This window comes from Bos taurus, chromosome 25, assembly GCF_002263795.3.
Source record: "Bos taurus isolate L1 Dominette 01449 registration number 42190680 breed Hereford chromosome 25, ARS-UCD2.0, whole genome shotgun sequence".
In the NCBI taxonomy this organism is placed as follows: domain Eukaryota; kingdom Metazoa; phylum Chordata; class Mammalia; order Artiodactyla; family Bovidae; genus Bos; species Bos taurus.
In genome coordinates, this window is record NC_037352.1 from 3428728 (window position 1) to 3456591 (window position 27864).

General features: G+C 54.3%; 2 protein-coding genes across 4 annotated transcripts in view; both read right to left on the reverse strand.

Annotated features, from left to right (window-relative positions):
- SRL (sarcalumenin) overlaps positions 1-3475 on the reverse strand; it is a 36992-nt gene extending 33517 nt beyond the window's left edge. For both annotated transcript variants that reach the window (NM_001435441.1, NM_001435442.1), the window contains exon 1: positions 3405-3475. In NM_001435441.1, coding sequence (NP_001422370.1) covers positions 3405-3465 — 61 coding nt within the window. In that variant the 5' untranslated portion in view covers positions 3466-3475. The remainder of the gene's footprint in view (positions 1-3404) is intronic.
- An 11599-nt stretch (positions 3476-15074) lies between these two features.
- TFAP4 (transcription factor AP-4) lies at positions 15075-27194 on the reverse strand. 2 transcript variants are annotated; one of them, NM_001101215.1, is made up of 7 exons: positions 26844-27194; positions 19089-19254; positions 18885-18983; positions 18312-18482; positions 17680-17820; positions 16879-17034; positions 15075-16066 (listed from the first exon to the last, which is right to left on the reverse strand). In NM_001101215.1, the coding sequence occupies exons 1-7, from the start codon at positions 26930-26932 to the stop codon at positions 15881-15883; spliced, it is 1008 nt and encodes a 335-aa protein (NP_001094685.1). In that variant the 5' UTR covers positions 26933-27194; the 3' UTR covers positions 15075-15880. The 2 variants fall into 2 exon arrangements, with proteins under 2 accessions (NP_001094685.1, XP_005224602.1); XM_005224545.5 differs by having other exon boundaries at positions 26903-27066.
- Positions 27195-27864: the final 670 nt, after the last annotated feature.

Here is a 27864-nt window from a genome sequence, read left to right on the forward strand (position 1 = left end):
TGTCTTCTTTGTGTGTGCACAGCCACAAGGGGGACGCCCTATCTCCCCCAGCCCCAGACTGTAAGCGTGCCAAGGACAGAATGCCTATCTGCGTTCCCTTGGCCCCACACCTGAGAACCAGCAGGTACACACTAGATCCGGGATGAATTAAGGAAGGTGTCTGAGTGAAAGCGCTTTGCATCCTTGAGCAGTATTTAAACAAAAGGGACGGTGAGTCTGGCTTTAAATTGGATTTGGAGTAGAGGGGTGCACCCCATAGTGGCAGACCCCATCCACGCGCCCCTCTTCCAGCCACACCCCTCCTTCCAGGCCAGAAGGCATTGTATCTATGCCCTATCTTGATCCCTCAGGCCATATCAACGGAGGAACGGTCGTCTTCCTCCTGAGTCCACAGGGATCAGGCTCCTTCCTGGCCACCACACCTGAGCGAGCGCCCAAAGGCCAGGTGGATGCAACCAGCCTCACCGGACCCCTCTCTGGTCCAGGATTCCAGCTCTGGCCTTTGAGCTAGCTGTGTGAGCTTCACTGCCACACCCACATGGGAGGCAAAGCCCGCATTTCCCAAACCTCGGATCCACAGGCCAGCAGGCTCAGTGCCCACATCTGGGGGCTGCATCCACTGAGCAGAACCAGACTAGCACCTCATGCACCCGATGTGGGAAGTGGACCACCTGCTCCTCATGGCTCATCTGGCAGCACCAAGCCAGGAGCTGGGGACCTCGCTGGGGACACAGCTTGCAGTGGAGGGGGGACATGCTGGAAAGGCTTCTGGGGTCTACTCCCTCCCCAGGATCCCCCAGCTCATGACCTTCTCTCCGAGCCCTCCGCCACAGTTGGATCATGGCACCTGGGCTACCCTGCTGAGGGGCTGTGAAAACCACTTCCTTCTGGGTGGGAGAGGAAATGTCACGAAGGGGTTCCTAAGAGACCCCCATTACTCTTGGAGGGCCTTGGGAGCCCCAGCACGCACCAACCTCTTGCCATTGGGATGGCAGAGTAAGGCCAGAGCAGACGGGGTGAGTTTGCAAACCAGGGCTGGGCTGGAGGAAGCAGAGGAACAGACTCAGACCCCCTGTCGTCCCTCAATCTTTGCCTCAAACAGGTAACAGGAGGCAAGGCTGTCCTGAATTCAGCCTAACAAACACCAGCCATTTAAGCCCGAAGAAATGTTTTCCCAGCACCCCCATTCCAACATGCTCTCTGGTGAGTCAAAATTCAAAGGCATTGGTCTTGCCCTATATCCCAAGGCAGCCATGCGTGGCCCCACACCCACAGGCAGAGAAACTGGGGTGTCCAAGGAGGACTGGGGTGTCCAAGAAGGGCTGCAGAGAGAAGGGCCAAAGGAGGCCAGGAACTCCCGGGTGGGCTGAGACCGGCCCTGGCCCGGCGTGCCTGCCACGGACTCGCTGTCTGACCTTGACCACGGTTCTTTCCTCTGGATTTTGCTCCCTCACCTGGACCATGAGCAGACTGAGTAAACCCTCTTGGGGCTGTTTTCCTCTGTCCTCGAGCAGGCTTGACCCCAGGCCAGGTCCCCAAGACAAAGAGGAGGACGCTGGTAGTTACAAAGGACTGGGGCGGACTGGTGGTCAGGGAGGCTGTGGAGCCCATCACCCTGGTGCAGAGGACCACGGGAGCAAGGACGGCAAACAAGAAGGAAGGGTGGCTCTGCAGGGTCCCCCCAGGGACGGGTGAGCAACACGCGGCTGGAAATGAGGATTCGGCACAGAGGTGGGAAGTTCAGGAGCAAAGCTGTGTCTGTGGGCATGGCGGCATTTACTAGTAGCATATTCTACAGGCAAGTCAACGGGTAGAAAGGATTGTCACTATGGGGTGGGGGAAGCCATTCATGGAATCCCCTACCCCGGATCATAGGAGGAAGCCATCTGGGGTTTACAATCTGCAATTGGGGGTTAGGAAGCCCACCACTGTAAAGAACACACAGCACAAACCATGAGCAGTGGGGAGGAGGGCAGGGACCCCACACACGAGTGGCCAGGCCGGGGCCGGTGGGGGTGCTCACTGCAGAGTCCAGGAAGGAAAGGACTGCAAAGAAAGGATCTTTGCAGAAAGCACCTGCCTGCCTCCTTTCCCAATGGCAAGGTCCCCCAACAGGGCCTGTGGGACATTCCAGATGTCCAGTTCCCTTGGTGGGAGGAAAGATAAAGGATGTCCCTAAAAGGCTAAAAGTTCCTGGGGCGCCGGCATGGAAGCTGCGGAGCTGGCAGCTGGGGCTGGGCGGTGCAGGGGAGAGGTCGGCAGTGGCTCCCGGGCTCGGGCTCCGATTACACGGCTGTTTCCATACTTAGCCGCCTGACAGCCGCTTGGAATCCTTGCCACCCCAGCCACTGCAGCCCCACGGAGCCCAAATTAAACTCAAGGGCAGACAAGGGCAGGGCCCAGTGGCACACACGAGACCGGAGCCCCCCGCCTCGGTCTCCAGCCCTCGAGGGAAGGGCTTCTGCTCCTGCCTGCCACGGGCTCCCCAGTCTGGGTCTAAAAGCTCAAGAAAGAGAACCCCCAGGGCCCCACGGTCACCAGCGCAAATGAAGCCTACAGTCGTCATGAAAAGGCAAAGCGGGACTCCTGGACTCCTGGGGGGTCCCCAGGGCACCCCTAAAGCAACTTGGAGGGGCATTTAGCCCCAAGAGTCTTGGGAACAGAGGTGGCAAAATGCTCTGGTACCCCCTCCACACCTATAAATAACCCCCATGCTGTAACCGGAGCCACCGCCTCTGCCACACAAAGTGCTGAGATGTCACAGGAAAACCACGGCACGCAGGCCCCAGCCCCCTTCCAGTGAAGCCCCCGGCCAAGCCAGCTCCACTCCAGACTGGGTCCCGGCCCTCCTCTGAACTGCCCAATTTGGTTTCCAGCTCTTTGCTCCAGTCCCGCCCCAAACTGAGCCCCTCTCTGTCCCATCGTTTCCAAGCCGTGCCCCCCTACCCACCCTCACCCATGCAAAGCCAGGCACCCCTCCATCTCCACCAGGTGGGAGGATCAACTCAGTGACCTCCAGGGGTTCCCTCCACCTCCAAGACCGGGGTCCTCTGTCCGCCTAGGAGCCTCTAGTCTTGATTCTTGGGGTCTTCTTCCCCTACCATCTACCAGCCGGCCCTTCTCCCCAGCCCCCTGCTCAGGCCTTGCACCTGCCTGCACCTCTCAGGTCATGGCTTCCGCTACCTGGCCTCCTCCCCACGAGCCCCCTGACTGCTCTCAGGTCTCCGCACTCAGTGCGTTCTCAGTGAGACCAGCCGGGAGCCAAAGGGCTGCCATCAGCCTCCAGGAGTCACGGAGGCCTCGTCCTCCGTCCACCGCCCGAGCCTCCCACCCCACAGTAAACAGAAAACCTCGGGGGCATGTGGGGTCACAGGCTGGTCCGGCCAACCGGCTGGGGGTCGTACCTGCTTGTCCTGGGAGCAGGAGTGAGGCCACAAAGCAGCAGAGCAGGACCAGCGCCCTCATGGTGACTGCCAAGAGAGCCCAGCTGCTCCGGGCCTCTATTTATAGGGCGGGCGGCGGCGGGGGCGGGTGGCAGGGTCACACAGTCACCAGGGCAACTGGGCGGACGTGATGGGCCAGCGGCGCGGACCCCGGAGGCCGCGGAGGCTGCTCTGCGCCTGCAGCACCAGCTGCCACGGGGAAGGCAGGGCCCGGCTGACTCCTCTCCCACGACAGCCCCAGGGTCACGTGACAGGGGTCGCAGGGTGGGCAGGGGTGAGGGGTGTACAGCAGAGAAAAAGTGGGGTGTCCTTTTGGGTCTGGTATGGGAGTCAGGGATCGAGTCTTCTCAGCACCTGCAGTCATGTGAGCTGAAGTCCGTGTGAGCAGTGCCTTTCACACGCCTTGGCTTTGTGGACCAAGGGCCTATTAGACGACAGCCACTGACACACATCTGAGCCCCTCTCCAAAGGTCAGGAGGGTAGAGCCTTGATGGTCAGTTGAGGAAAGCCCGCGACATCTGACCTTTGAGGTCGATGATGAGGAGCCTTGGCTTCCCTCTCCCCTGGAAGAGACAGAATGCTGACGGGAGGGAAAAGGTACATCGGAGGCTGTGCGGTCGGGCAGAGCCTGGACGGACCGGTCCCTGTCCAGCAGCGCTTCCGCAACATGCTACTTGATGCACTCTTCCTGGGGGCACTTGACGGCCCCCTGAAAGCCAGCTCTAGAAGGGGTGGCGTCGGCTGGCCCTGCTGGGGACGGCGTCCCTGTGGGGGTGGCCGTTGGCCATGGGGGACAGGACAAAAGTCTGGTTGGCATCTTTCACACACTTTCCATTTAAAACAGTTTTATGAGACACAATGGCCACATGCAAACAACGTATTCAAAGTGTACAATTCGATATATCTTCACACACGTACACAACCACAATCAAAATGACAAACGGATTCCCCATGCTCGAACTGTCTTCATGTTCATTACAGTCCCTCCCTCTTACCCTCTCCTACCCCTTCCCAGGGCTTCCCAGGTGACACTGGCGGTAAAGAACACGCCTGCCAGTGCAGGAGACGTAAGGGACACAGTTTCAATCCCTGGGTCGGGAAGATCCCCTGGAGGAGGGCACAGAAACCCACGCCAGTATTCTTGCCTGAAGAATCCTACAGGACAGAGGATCCTAGCGGGCTACAGAACACTGGGTCGCAAAGAGTTGGACGTGAATGAAGCGACTTAGCATGCATGCATGCCTACCCCTTCCCAGGCAACCACTGGTCTGCTTCCTGCCACTATACATTAGTTTGCATTTCCTAGATTTTGATATAAATGGAATCATCCCATCTGCGTTCTTTTTTATCTGGCTTCTTTCACATAGTATAATGATACTGAGACATTTTCACATTGTAGCACATATGAATAGTTGACTCCTTTTGATTCTGAGCTGTATTTCATGGCCTGGATAGATCCCAATTTGTTATCTATCACCTGTTGAGAGACTTTAGGTTTTTAAAGCTGCTATAAACATCTATATACAATTCATTACGACATACACTTTCATTTCTCTTGGGTAAATACCTAGGAGTTGGGCTTTGCTGGCAGTCCAGTGGTTAAGACTCTAGGCTTCTACCTCAGGGGTCACGGGTTCAATCCCCAGTCAGGGAGCTAAGATCCCACATGCTGCACAGCATGGCAAAAAAAAATTTTTTTTATTCTTTTCCATTATATGTTATTACAAGATATTGAGCACAGTTCTCTGTGCTGTACAGTAGGTCCTTGGTGGTTATCTATTTTATATATAATAGTGTGTATATATTCATCTCAAACTCTTAATTCACTCCTCTTAGCCTTAACTTTTTTCTAAGATGACCATACCGTTTTATAATCCCAACACCAGTTACTCCACATCCTTACCAACATTTAGTATGGCCTGTTTTTCAAATTTTAGTGATTCTTACAGGTGTGTAGTGATATCACATTGTAGTTCTAATTTGCACCTTCCTAACAACTAATGATATTAAGCATGTTCCTGTGTATGTATCTGTCATCCACTTCTTTGGTGCATCTTTGATAAAGTGCCTATTCAAATATTTCCCCATTTTTTGTCTTCTGGAGACAATCCTTTATCAGATATACCATTAGTAAATATTCCCTATCCAGTCTGCGGCTTATCTTCTCATTTATATGTGTATTTCAAAGAGCGGAAATGCTTAATTTTTATAAAGTCCAATTGATCAATGTATTATTTTAAGAATTATACCTTTGGTGTCATACTTAAGAACTCTTTGCCTAACCCAAGGCCATAAAGATTTTTTCCTGTTTTCTCCAGAAGTAGTTTCAGATTTTACATTTAGATCTATAATCTATTTTCTGTGTTTTTTTTTAAAAATATGTTGCAAGACTGAACCAAATTTTAGATTTTAACAAATGGATATCCAGTTGTTCCAGCATTGTTTGTTAAAAGGACTCTCCTGCAGTGTGAAAGTGTTAGTGCTTACTCGTGTCCAACTCTTTGCAACCTCATGGACTGTAGCCCACCAAGCTCCTCTGTCCATGGGATTCTCCAGGCAAGAATGGGAGTAGGTTGGCATTCACCTCTCCAGGGAATCTTCCCAACCCAGGGATCAAACTCAGGTCTCCCATACTGCAGGCAGATTCTTTACTGTCTTATCGATCCTGAATTGCCTTTGCATCTTTTTTAAAAAATCAACTGACTATATATGTGGACACCTTGGTGGCCCAGTAGTTAGAACTCTACACTTTCATTTCTTTTTTTCCCCCACACTTCCATTTCGAGGGGCACAAGTTCTATCGCTGGTAAGGGAACTAGGATCTCATATGCAAAACAACTTAATTGACCATATATGTGAGAATCTATTTCCGGACTATGTCCTGTTCCATTCCATATGTCACATATATCACATTCCGTATGTGTCTGTCCCTTCACTAATCAAGATTACCAGGAGAAATATCAATAACCTCAGATATGCAGATGACACCACTCTTATGGCAGAAAGTGAAGAGGAACTAAAAAGCCTCTTGATGAAAGTGATAGAGGAGAGTGAAAAAGTTGGCTTGAAGCTCAACATTCAGAAAACTAAGATCGTGGCATCTGGTCCCATCACTTCATGGGAAATAGATGGGGAAACAGTGGAAACAGAGTCCGACTTTATTTCCTGGGGCTCCAAAATCAGTGCAGATGGTGATTGCAGCCATGAAATTAAAAGACACTTACTCCTTGGAAGGAAAGTTATGACCAACCTAGATAGCATATTGAAAAGCAGAGATATTACTTTGCCAACAAAGGTCCGTCTAGTCAAGGCTATGGTTTTTCCAGTGGTCATGTATGGATGTGAGAGTTGGACTGTGAAGAAAGCTGAGCGTCAAAGAATTGATGCTTTTGAACTGTGGTATTGGAGAAGACTCTTGAGAGTCCCTTGGACTCCAAGGAGATCCAACCAGTCCATCCTAAAGGAGATCAGCTCTGGGATTTCTTTGGAAGGGATGATGCTGAAGCTGAAACTCCAATACTTTGGCCACCTAATGTGAAGAGCTGACTCATTGGAAAAGACCCTGATGCTGGGAGGGATTGGGGGCAGGAGGAGAAGGGGACGACAGAGGATGAGATGGCTGGATGGCATCACCGACTCGATGGACATGAGTTTGAGTGAACTCCAGGAGTTGGTGATAGACAGGGAAGCCTGGCGTGCTGTGATTCATGGGGTCACAGGGAGTTGGACACGACTGAGCGATTGAACTGAACTGAACTGAACTGAATATCTCACTATTTTGATCACCGTGGCTTCCTAATAAATCTTGAAAATAGGTAGTATGAATCTTCCAACTTTGATATTCTTTTTTAAAGTCATTTTAACTGTTCTACATGAATTTGGGGATCAGCCTATCAATTGTTTTTTAAAAGTCTTCTTGGAGTTTAATTGAATTATGATGAATCTGTAGATCAGTTTGAAGAGAACTGATGAGGTATCAGTTGCAACGGGTTATTTTGTGTGTCAACCTGACTGGGTCATGACACCCAGTTGCTGGTCAAACAACAGTGTAAATATTGCTGTGCAAGTGTTTTTCAGATACGCTTAACATTTGGACTTCCCACTTCCCTGGTGGTCCAATGGTTAAGAATCCGCCTGTCAAGGCAGGGGACATGGGTTCAATCCCCAGTCTGGGGAACATTCCACACGCCAAGGGGCAACTAAGCCCCTGCCCCACAGCTACTGAGCCTGCATGCCCTAGAGCCTGTGTTCCGCAACTAGAGAAGCCACTTCAATGAGAAGCCTGCTCACTGCAACTAGAGAGTTTCCCCCACTCACTGCAACTAGAGAAAGCCTGCACACAGCAATGAACACCTAACACAGCCAAAAATAAATAAATAATTTAAAAATAATTAAACCCCAGCCTGAGTCAAGCAGATCACCCTCTCTAATGTGGGTGGGTCTAACCCAATCTGTTGATGGCTTTAAGCGGCAAGACTGAGGTCCTGCGTTGGGGAGGGAGTTCTGCCTCCAGACTGTGATGTCCACATACCTGACTTCCAGCTGCTGCCTCCCCCTTGGATTTCTGATTTTCTGGCCCCCTCTGTAAACACAGATCCCATTGGCTGTTTCTCAGGAGACCCCAACTGACACATCAACATTAAGTCTTCCAACCCGTATTCATGGCTGGGGAGCTGGGGGATGGTGCTCCTTGTGAGGGAGGGGGCCTCATTCAGTCACGGGAGAGAAAAGGACATCTGAACCAAGGAGGCACCCACTCCACCAGGGTCTTGGAAGGATGGGAGGCGAACGTCACCACCTCACAGAGGAGCCCAAGGCTCTGGGCTGAAGGGACTTGTTCACGGTCACCTACTAGGAACAGAGCTGCTGGGCTTGAGCCCAGATCTGCCCGCCTCACAAACCTGGTGCTTCTCCCATCAACCAAGTGAACAGCATCCATGGTGGGGGGAAAGGAGTTAGCACGTCAGGGAAGGGGGTGGAGGGCAGGGCGAGGATGTGGGAAACAGACAGAGGGTCAGAGAAACCACAGGAACCCAAGCCAGGAAGACAGGGAGGGTGAGCCCAGCTCCGTTTAAAGGGTTGACTTCATCTGATTTAAAGATGTCCTGTTTGCAGTCAAACAGGTCCTTGAACACCCAGCCAATAACTCACCACAGCCAAAAGGTGAAAAAAGCCCAAGTATCCATCAGCAGATGAATGAATAAACTGAATGTGGTCCAGCTATACAATGGGATATTATTCAGTCATTTAAAAAAAAAGAAGAAACACTAAGGTATGCTACAACAAGTGGCTAAACCTTGAAAATGCTATGCAAAGTGAAACAAAAGTCACAAAGGACAGCATGTTACTTTGCTAGGATTGCCGTAACAAAATAGCACAGACTGGGGGCTTAAACGACAGTTTATTTTCTCACGGTTCTGGCGGCTGGAAGTCCAAGATCAAGGTGTCAGCAGATTTCATTTCTTCTAGAGTAGCCCTCATCAAGAGGACCTTCCCATTTACCTCAGGAGTTAGAGACTGTCTTCCTTGGAAGGACCCAAATTCCCACCATCCTCCCTCCAATAACCCTCACAGAGACCCCTGCTTGAATACCTCCAGTGTCAGAGAGCACTACCACAGAGTACTGACTCTGCTGTTCTGCATGCCAGGTGAGGCCCACAGCCAGCCACGTGCTTCAGACCTCCTCCCCACTGCCATCCCCCCTCCTCGCAGGAAGCCAGGGACACGCACCATGAGGTCCCCCGGAGAATGGAGACCGCCGCTCCCCTGATCTCAAACAAGCAGACCCCACTAATTCTCAGTGCCTGTCCACTCCAGACAATTCCTTCTCCCTACAAAGGAACAGGCTGCTGTCAATTCTCTTTCCCTGTTTTCAGAGCATCCTCTCTATCTGCCTCAGATAGGCGAGAGGCGACGTGAGAGGGACGACTAATCTCTGGAATGTGTGCAGCACTCGCACGCAGGCTTCTCCAATCACTGTGCGGTTTCCTCTTGAACTTGATCCTGAGGCTGCCATGGAGACAGGCCGCACCCGCGGGAACCTGTGACCTGGGCCCCCTAATTCAGGAAACCCTGCAGCTGTCACTCCTAGCTTCTTTTCAACACCAGGGGTGTGGTGAGGGGGACAGCCGGTTCGGGGAGCTCATTCCTTCCTACGGCTGCCGGATTCAGGGCCCATCCTGCCCCCCAGCCCCCAGTCTTACCCTCCTCCTCTCAGCCAGCACGCGCTCGCGTCAATCAACACCAAAACCTGTAACTCAGCAGGACAAGAGGAGAGAGGGGACCAAGGCAGGGGACGCCACTGACCCCACGCCCCAGCCCAGGACTTGCAGGGCAAGGGAGGGTATGCGGAACTCCAGATGGAGGGGAAAAGACAAAGGCGACAAGGATGGCAGCCTGCAGGAGAGCACAGAGAGGCAGCTGGATGAAGAAGGGATTGTGGAATGGGTCCAGGAGGGGCAGGGGCAGGCAGGGGAGAGCCAGAGACAAATCTGGGGCTAAGGACAACTTGGCCAGCCAGCCCCAAGAGGTGGCTGGAGGATTTGCACGGGCTTTATGTACTGGTCTGAGGCCAGTTAACCAACCGCTAAGGAGGCCAAGGTCACAGGGAGTCCCCTCCCTCTTTCTGCTAGATAGCCCTTCAATATCTCACAGAACTCGGGGGGGCAAATGTTCTGCTGCCAGACACCCCCAAATCAGGGCACAAGCAGCGTTTATCATAACCCACCCTGTGCCAGAAAAGCATACAAATGGCTCCCAAATATCCATAAAGTACACCAAGAAAACAAGAATGGGAAGTAACAGGAGATGAAAACCACACAAAGACAGGCACACGAAATGGAGCCATGTGTAAGGCTGATACAAAAGCAAGCGGCAGTGCATACGTAAACCCTCACGTGTGTGTAACTTGATCACTTGCCAACTCAGTATCCTTAAAATAAGAACAAACCAACTGTTCCGGAGAAGTGAAATTATTTCTGCTGCTGAGACTCGACAGGAATTTCTTCTGAGGATCTTCACAAAGAGGACATGGTGCAGTGTCACGATCCTTGAGATCAGAGCAGACATACATTTCCCAGAAGATTTAATCCCTAACGAAGACCTTAAAATAGGGTGGGGGAGGCCAGTAGGAACCAAGAATGCCTAGTCCCCTCCCAAAGAAACCACCACAAAAGAGGGTCCATGGCACAGGTTTACGATGCCTCTTCACCGTCACTCTGGTGACAGAATCCATAGGCTGGCACAATCTATTTGGGGGACAGTCTCTACTAGAATATATTCACAATGGTCGTAAGTTAGAAACACCCTAAGTGTCCATTGTTAAATGCCTGGCTAAACAAATTGTGGTATATTCATACAATGCAGTATTCTTAGAAATAAAAAAGAACAAACTGCTAATATACACAAAATCAAACATGAATCTCAGAGAATTATATTGAGAAGCCAGACAAAAAGAGTATATATACTGTACGATTTGTATGACAATATAAAATAAGCAAAACTAGGGACTTCCCTGACGGTCTAGTGATTAAGAATCCATGCTTCCCCTGCAAGGGGCAAGGGATCAATCCCTGGTCAAGGAGCTAAGATGCCACATGCCCCAAGATGTGGCCAAAAATATAAAAAATAGAACTGCAGTGAGATTCTACTCTACACCTACCAAGTTGGTTGGAAAAAAACCCTGAAAAATATAGTGATCTGACAATATAATATCAAGTACTGGTGAGGATGCAGAGCAACTCCAGTTCTCAAAATCGCTGTTGCAAAATGGTACAGAGCAACTGTACACACACGTATGTAAGTGAACCCATGCAAAACTGTAAACTCTGAATAAGTCCTGTGGCCTGCACCAACAACACTCACCTGGTTTCCATGGGGTACATTAGGTAGGCAAGATGTTAGCACTGGGGGAGGCACGGTGCAGGTGGCCTCCTGTACATTTCTGTAACTACTTCCAACAATTTTTTGTTTGTTTAAGAAACAAACCACTTGAAGGCTTGGTAAGATGATGGCTATATGGGTGTACATTTAGTCTGTGAAAATTCACGGAGCTAAACGCTTCATTACAAGCCCTCTAAGTATACGTAATATAGTACTTCAATACAAAAGTTTATAAGAAAGGTTTTGTTGAACTTCGCATTGGTCATGTCTCTCCTAGACTCCTTCCCTTCACAAAAAATACAGTCCAAGCTTCTTTTTTTTTTTCCCCAAGCTTCTTCTTTTCAGGTCAAGTAGCATGACCTGAAAGTCCTCTACAATCCGGTTCCTACATTATCTCCACTTCTTCCTCCTCCCAGGCCAGTGTCTGCTGTGCCCTTTGGACACCATGCCCTGTCTGAACCCTAGGCCTGGCTCCCAAGTGCCCGGATCCACGGCCTTCCCCACAAATGTGTGGCCAGAGCAAGATGCACACAGTTCAGTTCAGTTCAGTTCAGTTGCTCAGTCGTGTCCGACTCTTCACAACCCCATGGACTGCAGCATGCCAGGCCTCCCTGTCCATCAACTCCCAGAATTTACTCAAATTCATGTCCGTTGAGTCAGTGATGCCATCCAACCATCTCACCCTCTGTCGTCCCCTTCAATCTTTCCCAGCATCAGGGTCTTTTCAAATGAGTCAGTTCTTCACATTAGGTGGCCAAAGTATTGCACACAGGGCTCCCAGATTCAGCAGGAAGAATAAGCTATTTCATGTGTAGTTTGTAAACAAGAGGGAAGAGGGTAGGGCACAACCTTTTAAAGAATGATGAAACCCAAGGACATGAGGTAAACTGATTAGAACCAAATGGGTCCAAGATGGCAGACAGGTCAACTTCAACTAGACCTTCATCCTCAGTAACAGCTCAGCAAGCTAAGTGACGCACCAGAGGCTCCAAGACAGTTCCAAGAACATCAAAGACCAAAAAGTGGGTGGTGGTCCAATTCCTGGAAATCTCCACCTCTTTCCCAAAATCGTTGGAATAACTGTCTCACTCATTAGCCTATGAATTACCCAGTCCTTAAGAGCTAACTACCACATTTCGAGGCTGCACTTGGGTTCTTCCATGGTCCACTCTATGGCATGAGTTTCTCCTGAAACTGCTCCTTCCTTCTGAAATGGCCCACATACTGTGGAGCGTTTCTCTCTAAATAAATCTACTTCTTACCTACCACTCTGTCTCTCACTGAATTTTTTCTGTGATGAGACATCAAGAGCTTGAGCTTCATTCGGTCCTGAAACCAGATGTATGATCTCCCAAGACAGTGAGTTTTGGCCACCTTCGAGTCCCAGCCATTTGGGTTTAAGTTCCAAGCTGGGCTTTGGCAGGGTCCAAGTTTCCGCACACGGGTTCAAGTCCCAGTTTGAGGTGAATGGTTTCAGTTTCTTACATTCACTACCTCTGAGGAAATAACATCTCAAACATTGTGGGTTAAAAGGAAACAAGTTATTAACACTAAGGTCATTTGTTCCTTTTCTGACTGCGACATCGTTAAGTCACTGGAACGGCCGGGGCTCCAAACTTCTGCAGCGAAGGAGCCACCACACGCCCCTGCGGCACAGCAGAAAGCCTGCGAGCGCCTCCGTGCGGAGGACACGCGGGAAACGCACGTTTGCCGCGTCTGCGTGCGGAGCGTGCGTGGGAGGGCGCGGGGCGGGGTCGGGCCAGAGCCAGAGAAGCGTGCTATCGGGAGCGCGCGAGATGGCCTGAGGCACCAAGGAGCATGCGCACCGAGGGGCGGGGCGGGGCGGGGCGAGTCCGGGAAGGGGCGGGGCCGCGGCCGCGCCCCCGATTCCCGCCGCCTGCTGGTGAGACCGCCTACGGTCGCTGGGCTCCCAAGGACAGGTCTTGGGTATTCCCTTGACTCCGCCCCCGAGCCCCGCCTCTGGCCTATAGGAACTGAGTAGTCCCGCAGACACCGGAAGGAGGCGGAGCCTCTGCCCTTGCTTGCCAGACATCCTGGTTCCACAGTGCCCTCTATTGACCCTTTTAGGCGCTGCCTGCAACCCGTAGGACCCGTCTTGCACCTGGCTGAAAGGGGTCGCTCTGCTGGTCTTGGGAAGCGGTGTTCCCGCCCAGATCCTAACTAAGCCCCTTCCATCAAACACGCGTTTAATTTATGTAAATACACCTAGATACACCCCCCAAAAGAGAGAAACCTACAGTGATAATGCTAAGTGAAAGAATCCAGATTCAAAAAGCTAAATTTGTAATGTCATATACTATAAATGAATATATTTATAGTATGACATTTTGGATAAGACAAAACTACATAGGAATCATAGGAAAGAGCCTTGGTTGCCAGGAGCTGGATGGATCACAAAAGGACAGGGGGAAAAAAAAAAAGGACAGGGGGAAACATGGGGATGAAGAAACTCATTTCTATTTTGATTATGGTGATGGTAACACAACTATATACATTTGTCAAAACTCCCACAACCAAAATCAAAAAAGTGAATTTTTACCTAAGATAAATTACACTTTAATTTCTTTAAATACTAAAAAACAAAAAGTAGATTGGTGGTTGTCAGGGGATCAGAGAAGAGAGGAATGGGGAGAGATTGATTAATGGATCATTTTAAAACGAGAAATGTTTTGGAACTAGATAGAGGTGATGAGTGCACAGAATAGTAATGTAGTAAATGCTGACTCACTGAAAAGACCCTAATGCTGGGAAAGATTGATGGCAGAAGGAGAAGAGGGTAACAGAGGATGGGATGGTTGGATGGCCTCACTGACTCAATGGACATGAGCTGGAGCAAACTCCAGGAGACAGTGAAGGACAGTGAAGCCTGGAGTGCTGCAGTTCATGGGATCGCAAGGAGGCAGACATGACTTAGTGACTGAACAACAACAAAATGTCATTGAACTGTTCACTTTTAAATGCTTAATTTTAAATTCTGTTAATTTCACTTAAAAAAAAAAGTATTAAAAGTTAAAAAAAAATACAGGCCCCTGCCCTCCTTTCTATCCAACAAATTCATGTCTAGAAGCATTCAATGTGGGGTGAGGTGTGAATCTGCTATTCTGCTCTGACCTCAGTCCCCACGTACCTGTCACATACCTGAGGAAAAGCAGGTCAAGAGCGAGATGTTATTAAGCCATCTCTGGTCATACAAGATTAAGAAATTTAACCTTGAGCCCTTATGATTCCCAACTTTCAGAAGAGAAAACTGAGTCTCAAAGATCAAGAGATGTGGCCGAGGTGAAACTGATCAACACCAGACCAACTCCAGGACCTGAGCTTTTAAACACTGCACCTTACTGCAGTGCTCCCTTCCCTTCTGTAGATGAGGATCCTGTGGTTCAGAGACGTTACACAAGCCAGGGAAGTGGCAGTCAATCGGGAGCCCTGAACATCCTGTGTCCTTTCTCTAGCAGATAGGAACTATTGGCTTAGCTGTTCATTCTCTCCCACCCAGGAGAAATTGGGAACTGCTCACCTCAATCCCAACACCATCTCCCATCTTTGCAGAATCCCCAGAGTAAAGCCAGGGAATCTCAGGACCCTCATTTCTCATAATAACACCACAATTATAAGTTGGGGGAGTAATCACGCTCATCCACATCCAGTCCCCTTCCAGCAGGCCCAAACAGTACCCCCAGGGAGCTTTCACCAGCCCCTCAGGACAGCACACACCCAGGAGACAGAGAATCTAAAAAACAAAGTACAAACTTTATTTTGTTTCTTTATAAAGGCACAGTGGCCTCTTGGTTTTCCCCCCCCCCCCACTTTTTTAACAAAATATAATAGTTTCTCCTTGAACACAAAGACCTCAAAATTGTAAAAAAAAAAAAAAAAAACCAAAACCAAAAAAGAACCAACAACAAACAAAACAAAGAGAGAGACAGACTTTTTTGGGGTGCAAGATGGGAAACCTGGAGGGAGAGGTGGGGAGCCGGGTAGTGAGGGAGGGGAGGGGAGAAGGGCAGCAGCAAACCCCAACCGAGAAGCAATGGAGACCCCCGGACCCCCAGAGCCCCGACCCAGCCAGACCCCCAACCCATGTAAGTGCTTAAAGGAGAAAGAACACCAAAAAAAGAGGAGGGAAGGGGTAATTAAAAACTGACGGTCTCGGGCTGGCTCCGGAGAGGGCAAAAATACCTTGGGGTTTTGTTTGATTTTCTTCCCTGTTCTTAAAAACATGTTTCATTGAAAAAATGCTTTTTGGCGGAGAGAGGCCAGTCACCTCCACGTCCGCTTCCCCAGCCTCCGGGGCCGAGGCCCAGCCCCAGGTGCCCGGGTGCTGCCAGGCGCTCCTGCCGCCCCAGCCCCGGACTTCGGGTAGGGCGGCTTCACTCAAAGGACGATTTACAGTATTGAAAAAAGAGGTCATAAAAGAGACCCAAATGACGCCGTAAATTTTGTAAAAATTTCTCACTCATTCACCCTCGTCTCTCTCCCAGTTGCTGCCCCGCCCCCTCCAGCCCCCAGAAGGGAGAGGAGGGCTGGGGGGCTGGTCAGGGAAGCCCCCCGTTCCCTGCCAGCTCCTCCCGGCCCTGGTCCATGGCGTCGCTGTCTGAGGCCTCCGAATCGGAGGCGGTGTCCGAGGCGTGGGCCTCGGGGCAGCCGCGGACCGGCTTCACGATGACGGCTCGCCGCTGCTCCTCCTCCTGGCCCTGGGTGCCCTCGATGTGCTGGATCGCCTGGGATTGAGTGGGGGAGGCTGCTGTGAGGATGCGGGGGCCATGTGGACCGCCAGCATCTCCAGCAGTGTCTCCCCTACCACCCACACACCCCCCAGAAAGGACCAGAAGGAAGCCTGGCAAAAGGGGCAGCTCGTTCAGAGTCAGGGGGAAAACAAAGTTTAGAAGCTCTCTCCTGAGCTGAATCTGGCTTGGAAGAGGGACAGTGCAAGCCTGCCTGAAGTCATAAGCCTCTCTCCCTCATTTATGTATTTCAAAAGCCTGCCTGTTGGCTTTATCAAAGGTCTCTGTTATTAATTTTATTATTCAGTTTGCCGGGTGCAACTCAAGTTCCTGGGACTTCAATGAACTTTTTTTTTCCGTTTGGGCCTTTGGGTTGTTTCTTTCTTTGTAATGTTATTGGGCCTCCCAAAGGGGATCTCTGCATGAGGCTGGGCATAGCAGGGACTTCAGGCTCAACCTTCAGAGTTGAGCATCTTGTTTCTTCCTCCTCCACCTCCACCCTCATCCCAAAACCCGAGAGACAGATGCAAGAACTCTGAAAGCAGGAGGCTCCAGGAACAAAGGACAGCCCCAGCAAACCCCCACGAGGGAAGGAATGGGGTCTTCCCGGCCATCCGGTCCCTCCCTCTCTGCCCCTCACCCAGGATGCAGAGATGGAGACCCATCTGGCTTCCAGACCTCCTCCCCCTACTCAATGCTCAATATCCCTGTCTCTATCCCCTCCACTCCCCCACTTTCTAATCTCCCCCCAAAGGGCCTGTTCCCAGGGGGCCGCCCCCAAGTACTGCCCTCTCCCCAGGGCCAGGTACCTGCACGATGGTGTCCAGATTTTGCCGGGATGTTGAAACAGAGTTGATGACCGAGGAGGGGCCCATGGTGACGACGTTGATGTGGTGGGAGGGAGGGGGTGCCGGCGCCGGCACTATCACCGTGGGGTGGTGGGTGGGGGCCGGAGTGGGCAGGAGCTGGGAGACAAGGGGCCCTCAGTCTCTCTGCAAAGGTTCTAGGAGAAGCCCCTTCCCTTCTGTCCATCACAGAGGGTGCGGGACAGTCCTCCAAACCATCTCCCTCCGCCCACCACCTGGGGAGCCTCCACCAAACACCCCAGCAGCCCATCAACCTCCTTCACTCACAGCTCGGGGATGCCCAAATCATGACCCCTCCCACCCCTCTTATTTTAAGAAATGAAGGCAAGGTGGCCTGGGGAGGGACTTCTGACCATCTGAGACTGCACGGGCCTTCCCTCTCCAGAGCCATGCCAGCAATTCACATTTAATAAATACAGTGGTGGTTGGGAGTTCAGACTGAATCTAGATGGCCAGGGTTCAAATCCCGGCCCCACTTCACTGAGAAATCTTGGGTGTGTTAGTGAACCTTTCTGTGCCTCCAATTCCTCATCAGTAAAACAGGAGTAATAACAGCTCAGGCCTCAAAGCGCTGCTATAAGGAGTCAACGTAATCATGTATGCAAGACACCTGGGAGCCAGGAATGTCTACACTACTTCGACTGAGGCCCTGGGTCAGCCCTGCTGGATGCCTGGTGGCACTGACGTTGGGTCTGAGAGCCCCGGCCCAGGTGTGGGTGGCCCCTGCAGGCCCCTCCCGCTCACCTGGGTCCGCAGGTGCTGCTGTTCCCGCTCCAGCTTCTCCTGGTGCAGCAGCCGGACCTGCTCCTGCTGCTGCTGCAGCTGCACCTGCTGTGCGATCACCTTGAGCTTTTCCGGGTACATGTGGGCCTCCAGGGAGCGGACCTGGGGGTGGAGCAGTAGGGCTCAGGGGCGGGGACCCTTCGAAACATATTCAGGATGGAGACCAAAGTCCTGCACCATAGCCGCAGGGCCCAAGCTGACTCCTCTCCCTCCCTCAGGCTGTGCTCCCTCCCTGCCTACCTTCAGCCCCAGGCCTTTGCCCATGTAGTTCCCTCTGCCTGGAGCACCCTTCTCCCCTCTCTGCTCCTCCCACCCTCACAAGGAAACTGTGGGGTGGAACCAGCCCAGATCCCCCCTCGCTGATGCCCACTGACCACTGTGGCCTTTACCACGGATGCGTGTTTACAGTGTGAGTGCCTCTGACTCATCTCCCCAGGCGCGGACAGGGACCACCCCCCCGCAGGGCAGGAACCTGTCTGGTTTGCTCCCCACTGATCACCCCACCAGACACCCGACTCCCAGCCCCGGCAGGCACAAAGCAGGAGCTCCGAACCAACAGCATAGCCTCGTCTGCCTCACCCCGCCCGCCTCACCTGCTCCTCCAGCATCATGCGCACTGAGCGCTCCTTGTCCAGTTGCTGCCGCAGCTCGATCATCTCCCGCCGCAGATCCTCTGCCTTCTCGTCCTCCCAGATGTCCGGCGAGCCAATGCCCTCGTCTTTGTCCTCCGCCCGCCGCCGCTTGGGGGACGAGCCGCTCAGCTCCTGAGGAACCCCCAGGGGCTGATGAGTGTGCGGTGACACTGCATACATCACCACCACCACCACCAGGGCAGTGCGGAGCTCCATCGCAGCCCCCCAAAGCTGTCAAACCCAGGTGGACATGCACGAGGGAGCCCTCCTGTGCAAATCCACCAAGCGAAGGCTGGAAAGGGAGGCAGAAGGGACCTGCTTTCCCAAAGTCACTCGGTTGCTTCTAGAGCCCGCCCCACTGCACTGCACTTGCCCATGGCTAAGTCAGGACCCTGGGCAGGAAGGCAAGTGCCAGAAGTAGGCAGGTCAGTAGGAAATAAGGGACCCACAGCCACATCACAGTCCCAAGCCAGTGGTTGGGCCCAGACATGCCCACGCCAGGGAGAGGGCACCTAGAGGAGGGCAGAGTGCTACCTGGATAAAGCGCTTGAGCTGTGTGTTCTGCTGCAGGAGCCGGGTCTTCTCCTGCTCCAGGGAGAAGATGTACTCTGCCGTCTGCTGGAGAATGGCTGCCTGAGGGCAGGAGGGATGAGTCAGGGACCCCAACTATTGGTATCTCCCGAGTCTCCCCCTCCAGCCCTCCTCCTCCTCCAGGAAGTCCTCCTGGCACTCGCTCACCTTGCTGAGCTTCTCTCCATCTGTGTGGGGGATGAGGGTCTTGAGGGACTGGAAGCCTGCGTTGATGCTCTGCATGCGCCTCCGCTCGTTGCTGTTGGCGATCTCCCGCCGAATCCGCCGCTCCTGGTCCCGCTGAGTCTCAGGGGTCAGTGGAATGTTGGCCAGGCTACGGGAGAACAGGGACGGGCTCAGGCTGGGTGCCCTCCATGCCTGGTTCCCAGTGGGACCCTGTCTTCATCTCCAGAGGGCCCAAGTGTAACAGGCAAGCTGCCCCTACAGAATATACCGGCTCTGTCTGATGCCTACACCCCCCAGCAGACCAGGGAGCTGATGGAGTAGCATGTTCTGGCTGTCAACGTCAGTGTGTGGACCCCAAGTCTTGACCCCATTGTCTGGCCCACAGGCCTGTGTGGGACCGGGAAACCCACATGGCTAAGAATCCCTGTGATTGGATGTGGGTGGCCTCAGGTGATAATCAGAGACACCTGCTCTTGGGACACCTCTGAGCTCCTTGCTGTGCCCCCAGGGCCCCCTCCTTCAAGGTCGCAGGCTTGACGATGGAGGAAGATGTCCCTCCTCCCTTCCCATCTCCACAGCCACATACGCTGCTACGTAAGACCCCAGCCCAGCCCAAGACACTGTGCTAAGACTGCCAAGACAAGCCGAGTACCAGTCGCTCCAGGAAGAGGACCCAGCCAGCACCCGCTACCGACAGTTTGTCCCCAAGCCCACCCACCCTGAAAGGCAGGCCCACCCTGGGCCAGAGAAGCGAGACTCCCAGCACACAGCAAGCGATGTTATTGCATAGTATGTGTTCGCATGTCGCAGGAGAGGCAGCCAGTGGAAGGGGACGAGGCTGCAGGCTGAGAGGTGTTGGCGGGAGACAGAGCCAGCAGCGGGGCTGTGGGCCCAACGCCACTGCTCCCGAGGGGTGGGCCTGTGTGTGGCCTGGAAGAGGGAAGCTCCCCTCCCCGGCCCTCTCCTGCAACTCCCCCACCCCGGCCTGATGGCTTCCAGATGCCAGGCTCCCAGAAGAGGCCACCGGCCCCACCCAAAGCCACAGCCCCAGCTTCCTCCTGAGGGGCCCTCCTGGGGTGACCTGGTCCAGGCCCGGGCCAAGACAGCTCACACCCCCAGATCTGGGGAAACGCGGGGAGACGGTTCTGAGCAGCTTTGTTCCGTCGATGGCGGAGCAGCCTGCGCTCAGAGGCAGGTGCCCTGGCCCCTCTGACCACCCCCAGGAAAAAAGGAGTTTGTTGGGAAACCGAGGAGGGGAGCGCGTCTCCTGCAGCTGGAGACTAAGGTCTTCCTGGCCCCCACCCACCCCACCTGTCCCTCCTCATTCCCCTGAGCGACCCCCTGAACTTGCCCTTGCCCCTTCCTGGGTCTCTGCCTCCTGTCCCCACGTGAGGGTGGTCGGCTAGGGGTGAGCTGGGAGCAAGCTTCACATCAGCTGCTGCCAGGGGTCCACAGACCAGCCCTGTCCTCCACCAGCAGCCCCAGCGTCTCCCTGGGAGCCCCCCAACCCCACCGCCAAGATACAGTTCCCTCACAGCACTGGAAAAGGGGGCCCATGACCCCCCATTTACAAATGAGACTGAGGGCTCAGAATGGGAGGGATGTGGTTTCCTGGTTAGCCGGGCACCTGGCTCCCCCATTTCCGGGCCAGGGGCACCTCACTTCTCTCAGTTTCCCTGACCTGACAGTGGGAAGCTTCCCGGGTGGTGCTAGTGGTAAAGAACCCACCTGCCAATGCAGGAGACATAAGAGACGGGGGTTCGATCCCTGGGTGGGGAAGATCCCCTGCAGGAGGAAATGGCAACCCACTCCAGGATCATGCCTGGAGAATCCCAAGGACAGAGGAGCCTGCCGGACTATATAGTCCATAGGGTTGCAAAGAGTAGGACATGACTGAAGTGACTTAGCATGCACCCACACAGTGGGGGTGATGGAGAAAAAGAGAAAATGAAGGTCAGAGACCTGATGCACAGTGGCTTGCCTGCCCTTTGCCGGTGGCGGGAGAAGGGAGATCAGAGCTGAGTCTGGGCCCCCAGGCCTGCCAGCGCCCTGCATACCCTCTGCAGCAGGTGGATTAAAGAGATGGGGAGAGATGTCCCCAGGAAGCCAATGAACCCGGTGACTGACATCCATCTGGGAGTTTCCTATTCCCCCACCCGGAGAGATACAGGGAGAGACGCCCCCACTTACCCATTCCCTGGGTTCCCTCCTGGTGATGCCCAAAGACCAGAGCTGACCAGAGCATTATAGGGTCAAAAAGGAGCCCCACCTGCACCCCTGGGCCACTCTGAGTGCTGGCCCTTCCTTCCAGAAGGCCCACCTGTAGAGCCTAGCCACAGAGTTACTGTTTTCTTTAAAGTCTTGAGAATTAGGACTGGTGCTTTCACTGCTGGGGGCCCGGGTTTAACCCACCCCTGGTTGGGGAACTAAGATCCTGCAAGCCACTTGGTGTGGCCAAAAAAATTAAAAAAGTAAAAAGTCTTTTTTTTTTTAAAAAGTAAAAAGTCTTAAGTTCTTAACATAATGTGCTAAAGACTCACTTCGCTGCAATTATCTCACTGAACCATCTCAATCATCCTCTGAGTCAAGTGGCCTGATGAGATGAAGACACTGAGGCTTGGGAAGGGAACAGCTTTGGTGCGTGCTGAAGCTGGGACTTGAACCCCGATCCCAGCACCACAGATGCCCTGACAGACAGGTGATGGTCACCGCGTAGAGAGGCTGCGCACAGGTGTGCACTGTCAACGGGTCAGCTCTTACTGCCATTCACAGGACTTTTTTGTATTTTTCCTTGACCCCCATGGACACCTAGTGGCTGAGCTGCAATGAGGAATCCAGGGTTCTGGGAGGGGAACTGGTATGCTCAACCAAGGTCCGGCAGCCACAGCAGGATACGACAGGCACTTGCAGGAGCCAAAATGCATGCTCTCCTCCCCTGCCTGCGGGCGGCACCCTTTACTGAGGGCTCACATACAGCCCTGTAGCCCCCCTGCCTCCCAGCCGAGACTCACCAACTCTCCAGCCTGAAGCCAGAACCCAACAACCCACCCCCTACCCCGCCTGCACCCCACCAGCCCACTCATCTGCTCAGGAAACCTCAGCCCTGGGGAGCCAACCTCTGGCCCCTCCCTTCTCCCCAGGATGCCCACAAGGTGGGGTGACACCAAAGGAGACCACAGGACCCCAGGCCTGAAAGCCCCAAACCTCCCCAGAGGGAAGGGGGCCTGGCTCTTCCGAATGGTCCATGCTGTCCCCTTCAGCACCAAGTCCCTCAGCCCTGCCTCCTGGTTCAGGAACCAGCTGCTGGTTAAGCTCGTGCAGACTTAAGCTCAGAAAACAGACTTCACCCCAAAGCCACAGTTCCTCATAGGGATTTGGGCTGCCACCAAGACCAACTCACCTAAATAGTCCTGGAAGTTTCTTTAATAGAATGCAGACTAACCCAAAGTTCTGATGAGTGGAATCACGACTAACCAGGGGTTCTGACTGCTGGCCTGCCAGGGGTTCCTATAAAGGATGGCTAATTAGCATTTCCAGCTGCTACTGTACTAGATAAAGTGGGTTTTTCTGCAAATGCCTGGAAGTTCCTTACATATCTTTCTGAGTTTTGCAGAAGTACACCGGATTTATAGTAATTGTAAGGTCCTTCCACTCTTTCACATCAACTTCAGAATCCCCAGGTCAGCGGTGAGGCCTGGTCCACAGACACTGTCTCTCTCTCCTCTCCCTCCTTGACAGCCCTCAACCAGCCGGTCTCCTGGGGTTGGGCAGCTGGTGGCAGAGCCTTCAGTGCCAAGACCAGAGCTGCCGCTCCCACTCTCAGGGTACCCCCACAACAACCCCTCCCTCCCTCCCCACAGAATAACCCTGGCATCCCAACCAGAGGCTCAAGGGCAGGAAGCAGGCTCTTCAAGTCTAGATCCCAACCTATACCCTTCCCTTCTGCCCAGCCCAAGTGCAAATGGGTATCCCATTCCCCACACCCACCCCCCAATACCCACCCAGCTCCAGCCTCAAATTAGCCATTGAGAGCTCTCGTTTCACGCTGCCCCAAAGTCATTCACAAACCTACCACTCAATGTCTACACAGTCAGAGGTGGGAAAGCCCACTTGGAGTTTTTCCTATACCCCAAAAAGGAGGACAGGAGGAAGATGACCCTCTCACCAAGGATGCCCAAGGCCCCCATCCTTCTCCTGCAGCAGCTACTGAAGCAGCCTGAGGCCCTGGCCCATGCCCGTTGCTTCTATCCATACGCCCTGCCTACGGTTCCAGAACAAACCATGTCCGGACTGTCCCCATCAGAAACACCCCCTCCCCCCAGTTCCTTCAGCCTGTCAGAGGGAGGCCTGTATTGGGTTCTAGTGGAAACTCCAGTCCTGCCACTTACTAGCTGTGGAATCCCAAGCTTAGGCACTTTGTCTCTTGAAGCCTCAGTTTCCCCATTCAAAAAATGGGCACATACTGCCTCACTTCACAGGGTCATAGTGAAGTTTAAAAGAGATGGAGGAGGAGGACTTCTCTGGTGGTCCAGTGGCTAAGACTCTGAGCTCCCAGTGCAGGCGGGCCTGGGTTTGATCCCTGGTCAGGGAACTAGATTCCACATGCTGCAGCTCAATGTTCTCATGCCACAACTACAGATCCCTCATGCTGCAATGAAGATTGAAGATCCTGCATGCCACAACTAAGACCCAGCGCAGACAGGTAAACAGAAAAGTAAATAAATAAGAGAGAGATCGGGGGTATCAAGATGCTTTGCTTTTCCAGAGTCTGTACCCCAGACTCCAGAATTCATGCATCTAAGGAAACTGACAAGACTCTGTAGCACCATGAGACTTCCATCTTTTAGGAGAGGGGCAAGTTCTAGTTCATTGAGGTGTCTTCAATCCCAGCACATGGTGTGTGTATGCTTAGTCACTCAGCCATGTCCGACTCTTTGCGACCCCATGGACTGTAGCCCACCAGGCTCCTCTGTCCATGGGATTCTCCAGGCAAGGATACTAGAGTGGGTTGCCATGCCTCCTCCATGGGATCTTCCCCACCCAGGGATTGAACCTGTGTCTCTTGTGTCTCCTGCACTGGCAGGTGGAGCCTTTACCACTAGCACCACCCAGCACAAAGTAAGTGTCTCGTAAATACCAGACCAGGGACCCAACACACACTCCAAAGCCCCTAATTGTTCTGTAGCTCCCTCTGAGGGGAGCTGGCCTCTTTCTCCCTGGCAGCGGGCAGCTAAACTCTTTAAGACCACCATGCTCCTGATTCTAAGAATCCGAGCGCCACTTAATAGCTACCAGGCACTTTCCACACGCATAGCCAAGCTTCACAGGTGCTTCATTTTACAGACGCTGAGAGCAGTTAGGCAACGGGTCCAAAACCACACAGTGTGTGAGGGTGCCGCTGTCAGGTACGCCCATTCCATCCCACCCCCACCCCCGCCCACGGTCTGGTACGGTTCACTCCGGCAGGCAGGTCTGGGAGAAGGAGAAGAGAAGCAGGGAGCCCTGCTAGTCAACGAGGGATGGAGCAAAGTCCACCAGCCTGAGAAGCCAGTATATCCGGCCAGAAGGTCCTGCCCAACCCACACTCAATCCTACCTCATCCGGCAGCTCCGTCTGAAAATGAATAAACCCAGAGGCCCCAACTCCACACCCAGCACATAGGCTGACAACTGCCTCACAGCTGGGCAAGCCAAGCAGTCCCTGTGCCCAAGCCTGGAGCACTTGGTTCCTAAGGAACTGCTGGATTTCTCAGAAGCGGGGCTTGGAACAGAAACAGGTCAAGCTGGAGTCCTAGGGGGCCCAGAGAGGACTCAGCCAAGGCTCAGGCTTTGTGGCCAGAGGGTCCTATGTTGCCACGCCTGCCTGAGGTCGGGCCCAGGATGTCCGCTCCAGCATCTGCGGCAGCTCAACCCACCTCCTCACTGCCCAGCCTTCCCTTCCCGGAGCAACCAGCAGTTCAGGGTAAGAGCAGGGATCAGAGTTCAAGTCCCAGCCCCACCACTTGCCCTACCTGTTCCTTCCCAAACCTGTGTCCTCCACCCACACAGAAATCATAAAGCCACTTAACTAACAGAGGAAGATTGTTAACAGTTTGATTAGAGAAGTCTTGCAAAACGACACCCTACAACGTATTACAAGCTCCAGAATTGTTTTCTTTTTCTTTTCGCTTATTACAGCTAAGTCCTCCAGGTGGACGGACCTTGGGGAAGGGCCAACACTCAGGACTGCTGACTGCCTACCACCTTGAACTTGAGAGTAGTTAAGGCAGGAGCCCTGTGAGGGGAGAGGGGGCGGGAACGATGTATACGTGTGCAGCAACCTCCCCCTAGCCTGGTTTCTGCAGCCCGCGGTGTCCACCAGCCTTGGCCACACCGCCTGCGACTCCTCCTCCCTCAATCCCCGCCTTGCCTGCCCGGGGCGGCAGAGCACGTGGCCCCAGCCCTGGGGAGCCATTTCTCTCCGAAAGCCGCACGGGAGGAAAGGAGCCACAGGTCCCAAACTTGGACCCGCAGAGAACAACCCACGCGGTATCGCCGTCCCGCAGTGTTCAGTATGCTGATACACAGGCCCTTCTAGCGATCGGAATTGCGGGCGTGTGCATTTTAACAAGTGTCCAGGGCGATTCCCCTAACCCATTAGTCTTCTGCAAAGGATAGATCCCGGAGCAACCCGGGCCAAATTTAGGGAGCAGGTCCTGGGGACGGCTACGGATCTTGGACCACCCACCCACCCAGCCTGCTGGGCAACTGGATGCTTTCGGTTTATGACTGGGGGGAGGGGCGTGAGACACGAAAGTTTGCAGCCGAGGCCTACATGCGGCGGGCAGAGATCCGGCGAGACTAGGGGTGGCCTACGGTGCCCACTCCCCAAAAAGCCCCCTACCCGGCCTGCCTCGCCCATCCCGCCCGCGGGGGCCGAGCTTTGTGCGGGTAAAGCATGGCCTGGGCGCGCCTACAACTCCCACAATGCCGCACCGACGCGGCACGGAGAACTACAGCTCCCGCGAGGCTGCGCGCGGAGGTCCGCCTACTCCAAGAGGGCTGCAGAGTCACGTCCAGGCCTCGCTAGTAAACAGCGCCCGGGCGCGGGCGGCGAGCTAGCAAGCGGCCGCCAACGTGCCCGGGTCCGCGGCGCTCCCGGCGGGCCGCGCTGGCCTCCCGGGTCCCGCCCACTCCCTCACCCCCTCTCCAGCACGCCCCCCGACCCCGCTGCAGCCCCGGTCCCAGCAAACACTCACAACCACCCGGCTCCCCGCACCCCCCTCCCCGCGCCCGGAGCCGCGGCATGGCTGCATTGTAGCCCCTTGGCCCCACGCGCGACACGGGCCCCCCAGTCTCCCTTGGAGTGGGGGGGCCCAGAGAGAGCGATGAAGGAGGGAGAGGAAGGAAGCCGCCGCGGGAGGGGGGAGGAGGAAGCGCGGGGGGGAAGCCACCAGCACCAAGCATGGCCGGGACTGCTGCAGAACCACGTGGGTCTGTTTGCAATTTACAAACGTCGCGACTCGCCCGCCTGCAGCGGACAAAAGTGACCGGAGCCGCTCGGGGCCCCCACGTTCCGAGGGAGGAAGGTCCCCAGACGGCCCAAGCCTGGCGCGCGGGGCTGCAGCCGCCTCGGCGGATAAGAAAGGCGAGAGGGTCCGCGGCGCGGGCCATGCGTGCGCACACGCGCGCCCGCCCGGGCGGACTGGCCGGGGGCTGCAATCGTGGGAAGGGGGTGAGGGGGAGGAGGAGTACACACCTACAGAGCCCTCCTATCACTTCTTTCTCTGTTTTCCTGAAATGTTGCAAAGAGGGCACCTTCTGAGTGGGCATCATGAAATACTCCATAGCGATCGGCCCCCCTCCTTTGCACGAGCCAGGTCCCGCGGTCCGCCGGAGAATGCAAGATGGAAATCCGAATCAAAGGGCAGCGCCGGACGGAGGTGCAGAATCGGCCGGTCCCAGATGCTGGCTGCGGCGGCGGCGAGGGGAGGGAGGCGGGCGGGAGGGGCGGGAGGGAGGTCTCTCCGGCCTGCCTCCCCGGGCGTGTGTATGTGTGTGTGTGTGTGTCTGTGTGTGTGTGTGTGTTTGCAGCTGATCAGATGTCTGTTTCAAGGCGGGAAACAGCTGGTGAAAACTCAGCACTCCCCCGGCCTCCTTCCGCGGAGTAAGGAATTGCATGTAAACAAAGGACTATTTGCAGCGCCCCCCGGGCGGCGCGAGGCCGGGGCGAGAGGGGCGCGGGCCCCCGGGGGCGGGTGGTGGCCCCGGTCTGCGGGCCACCCCCCACTCCAGCTCCGGGTGCGGGGGCCGCGGGCGGCCTTGGGGGCGCGGCGTGAATGGAGCGAGCTGCGGCCGAGCTACATGCGCCACTATGGGTGATGAGGTCCATCAGCTGACAGGTTGGCAAGCGTAGCAAAAAAAAAAAAAGAAAGAAAGAAACGGCCAGCCACAGCTAGGGAGCCCAGCTTGTGCGCCCGGGGTCCGACGGGGACTGCCCGGTACAGGGTCTGCGCCCTCGAAGACCCTAGCGGGGCGGGAGCGCGCTGCTGGGCCCGGCGAAGCCGAAGGCGGCCTGGGTGCTGCTCGGGGCTTTTTTTTTTTTTCTTTTTTACGGTTGCAACTGCTCCAAGAGGAGCCGCTCTGGCGCTCTCCCTCCAAGCCCAGGGCCCCCTGGAAACTTGCGTCACAGCCACCGCTTCCCACATGTAACTTGGGGCCGACTTCAGAGGCCGAACGGCTCCCTCCCTCACTCCCTCCCTGCCCAGCTGCCCGCCGCT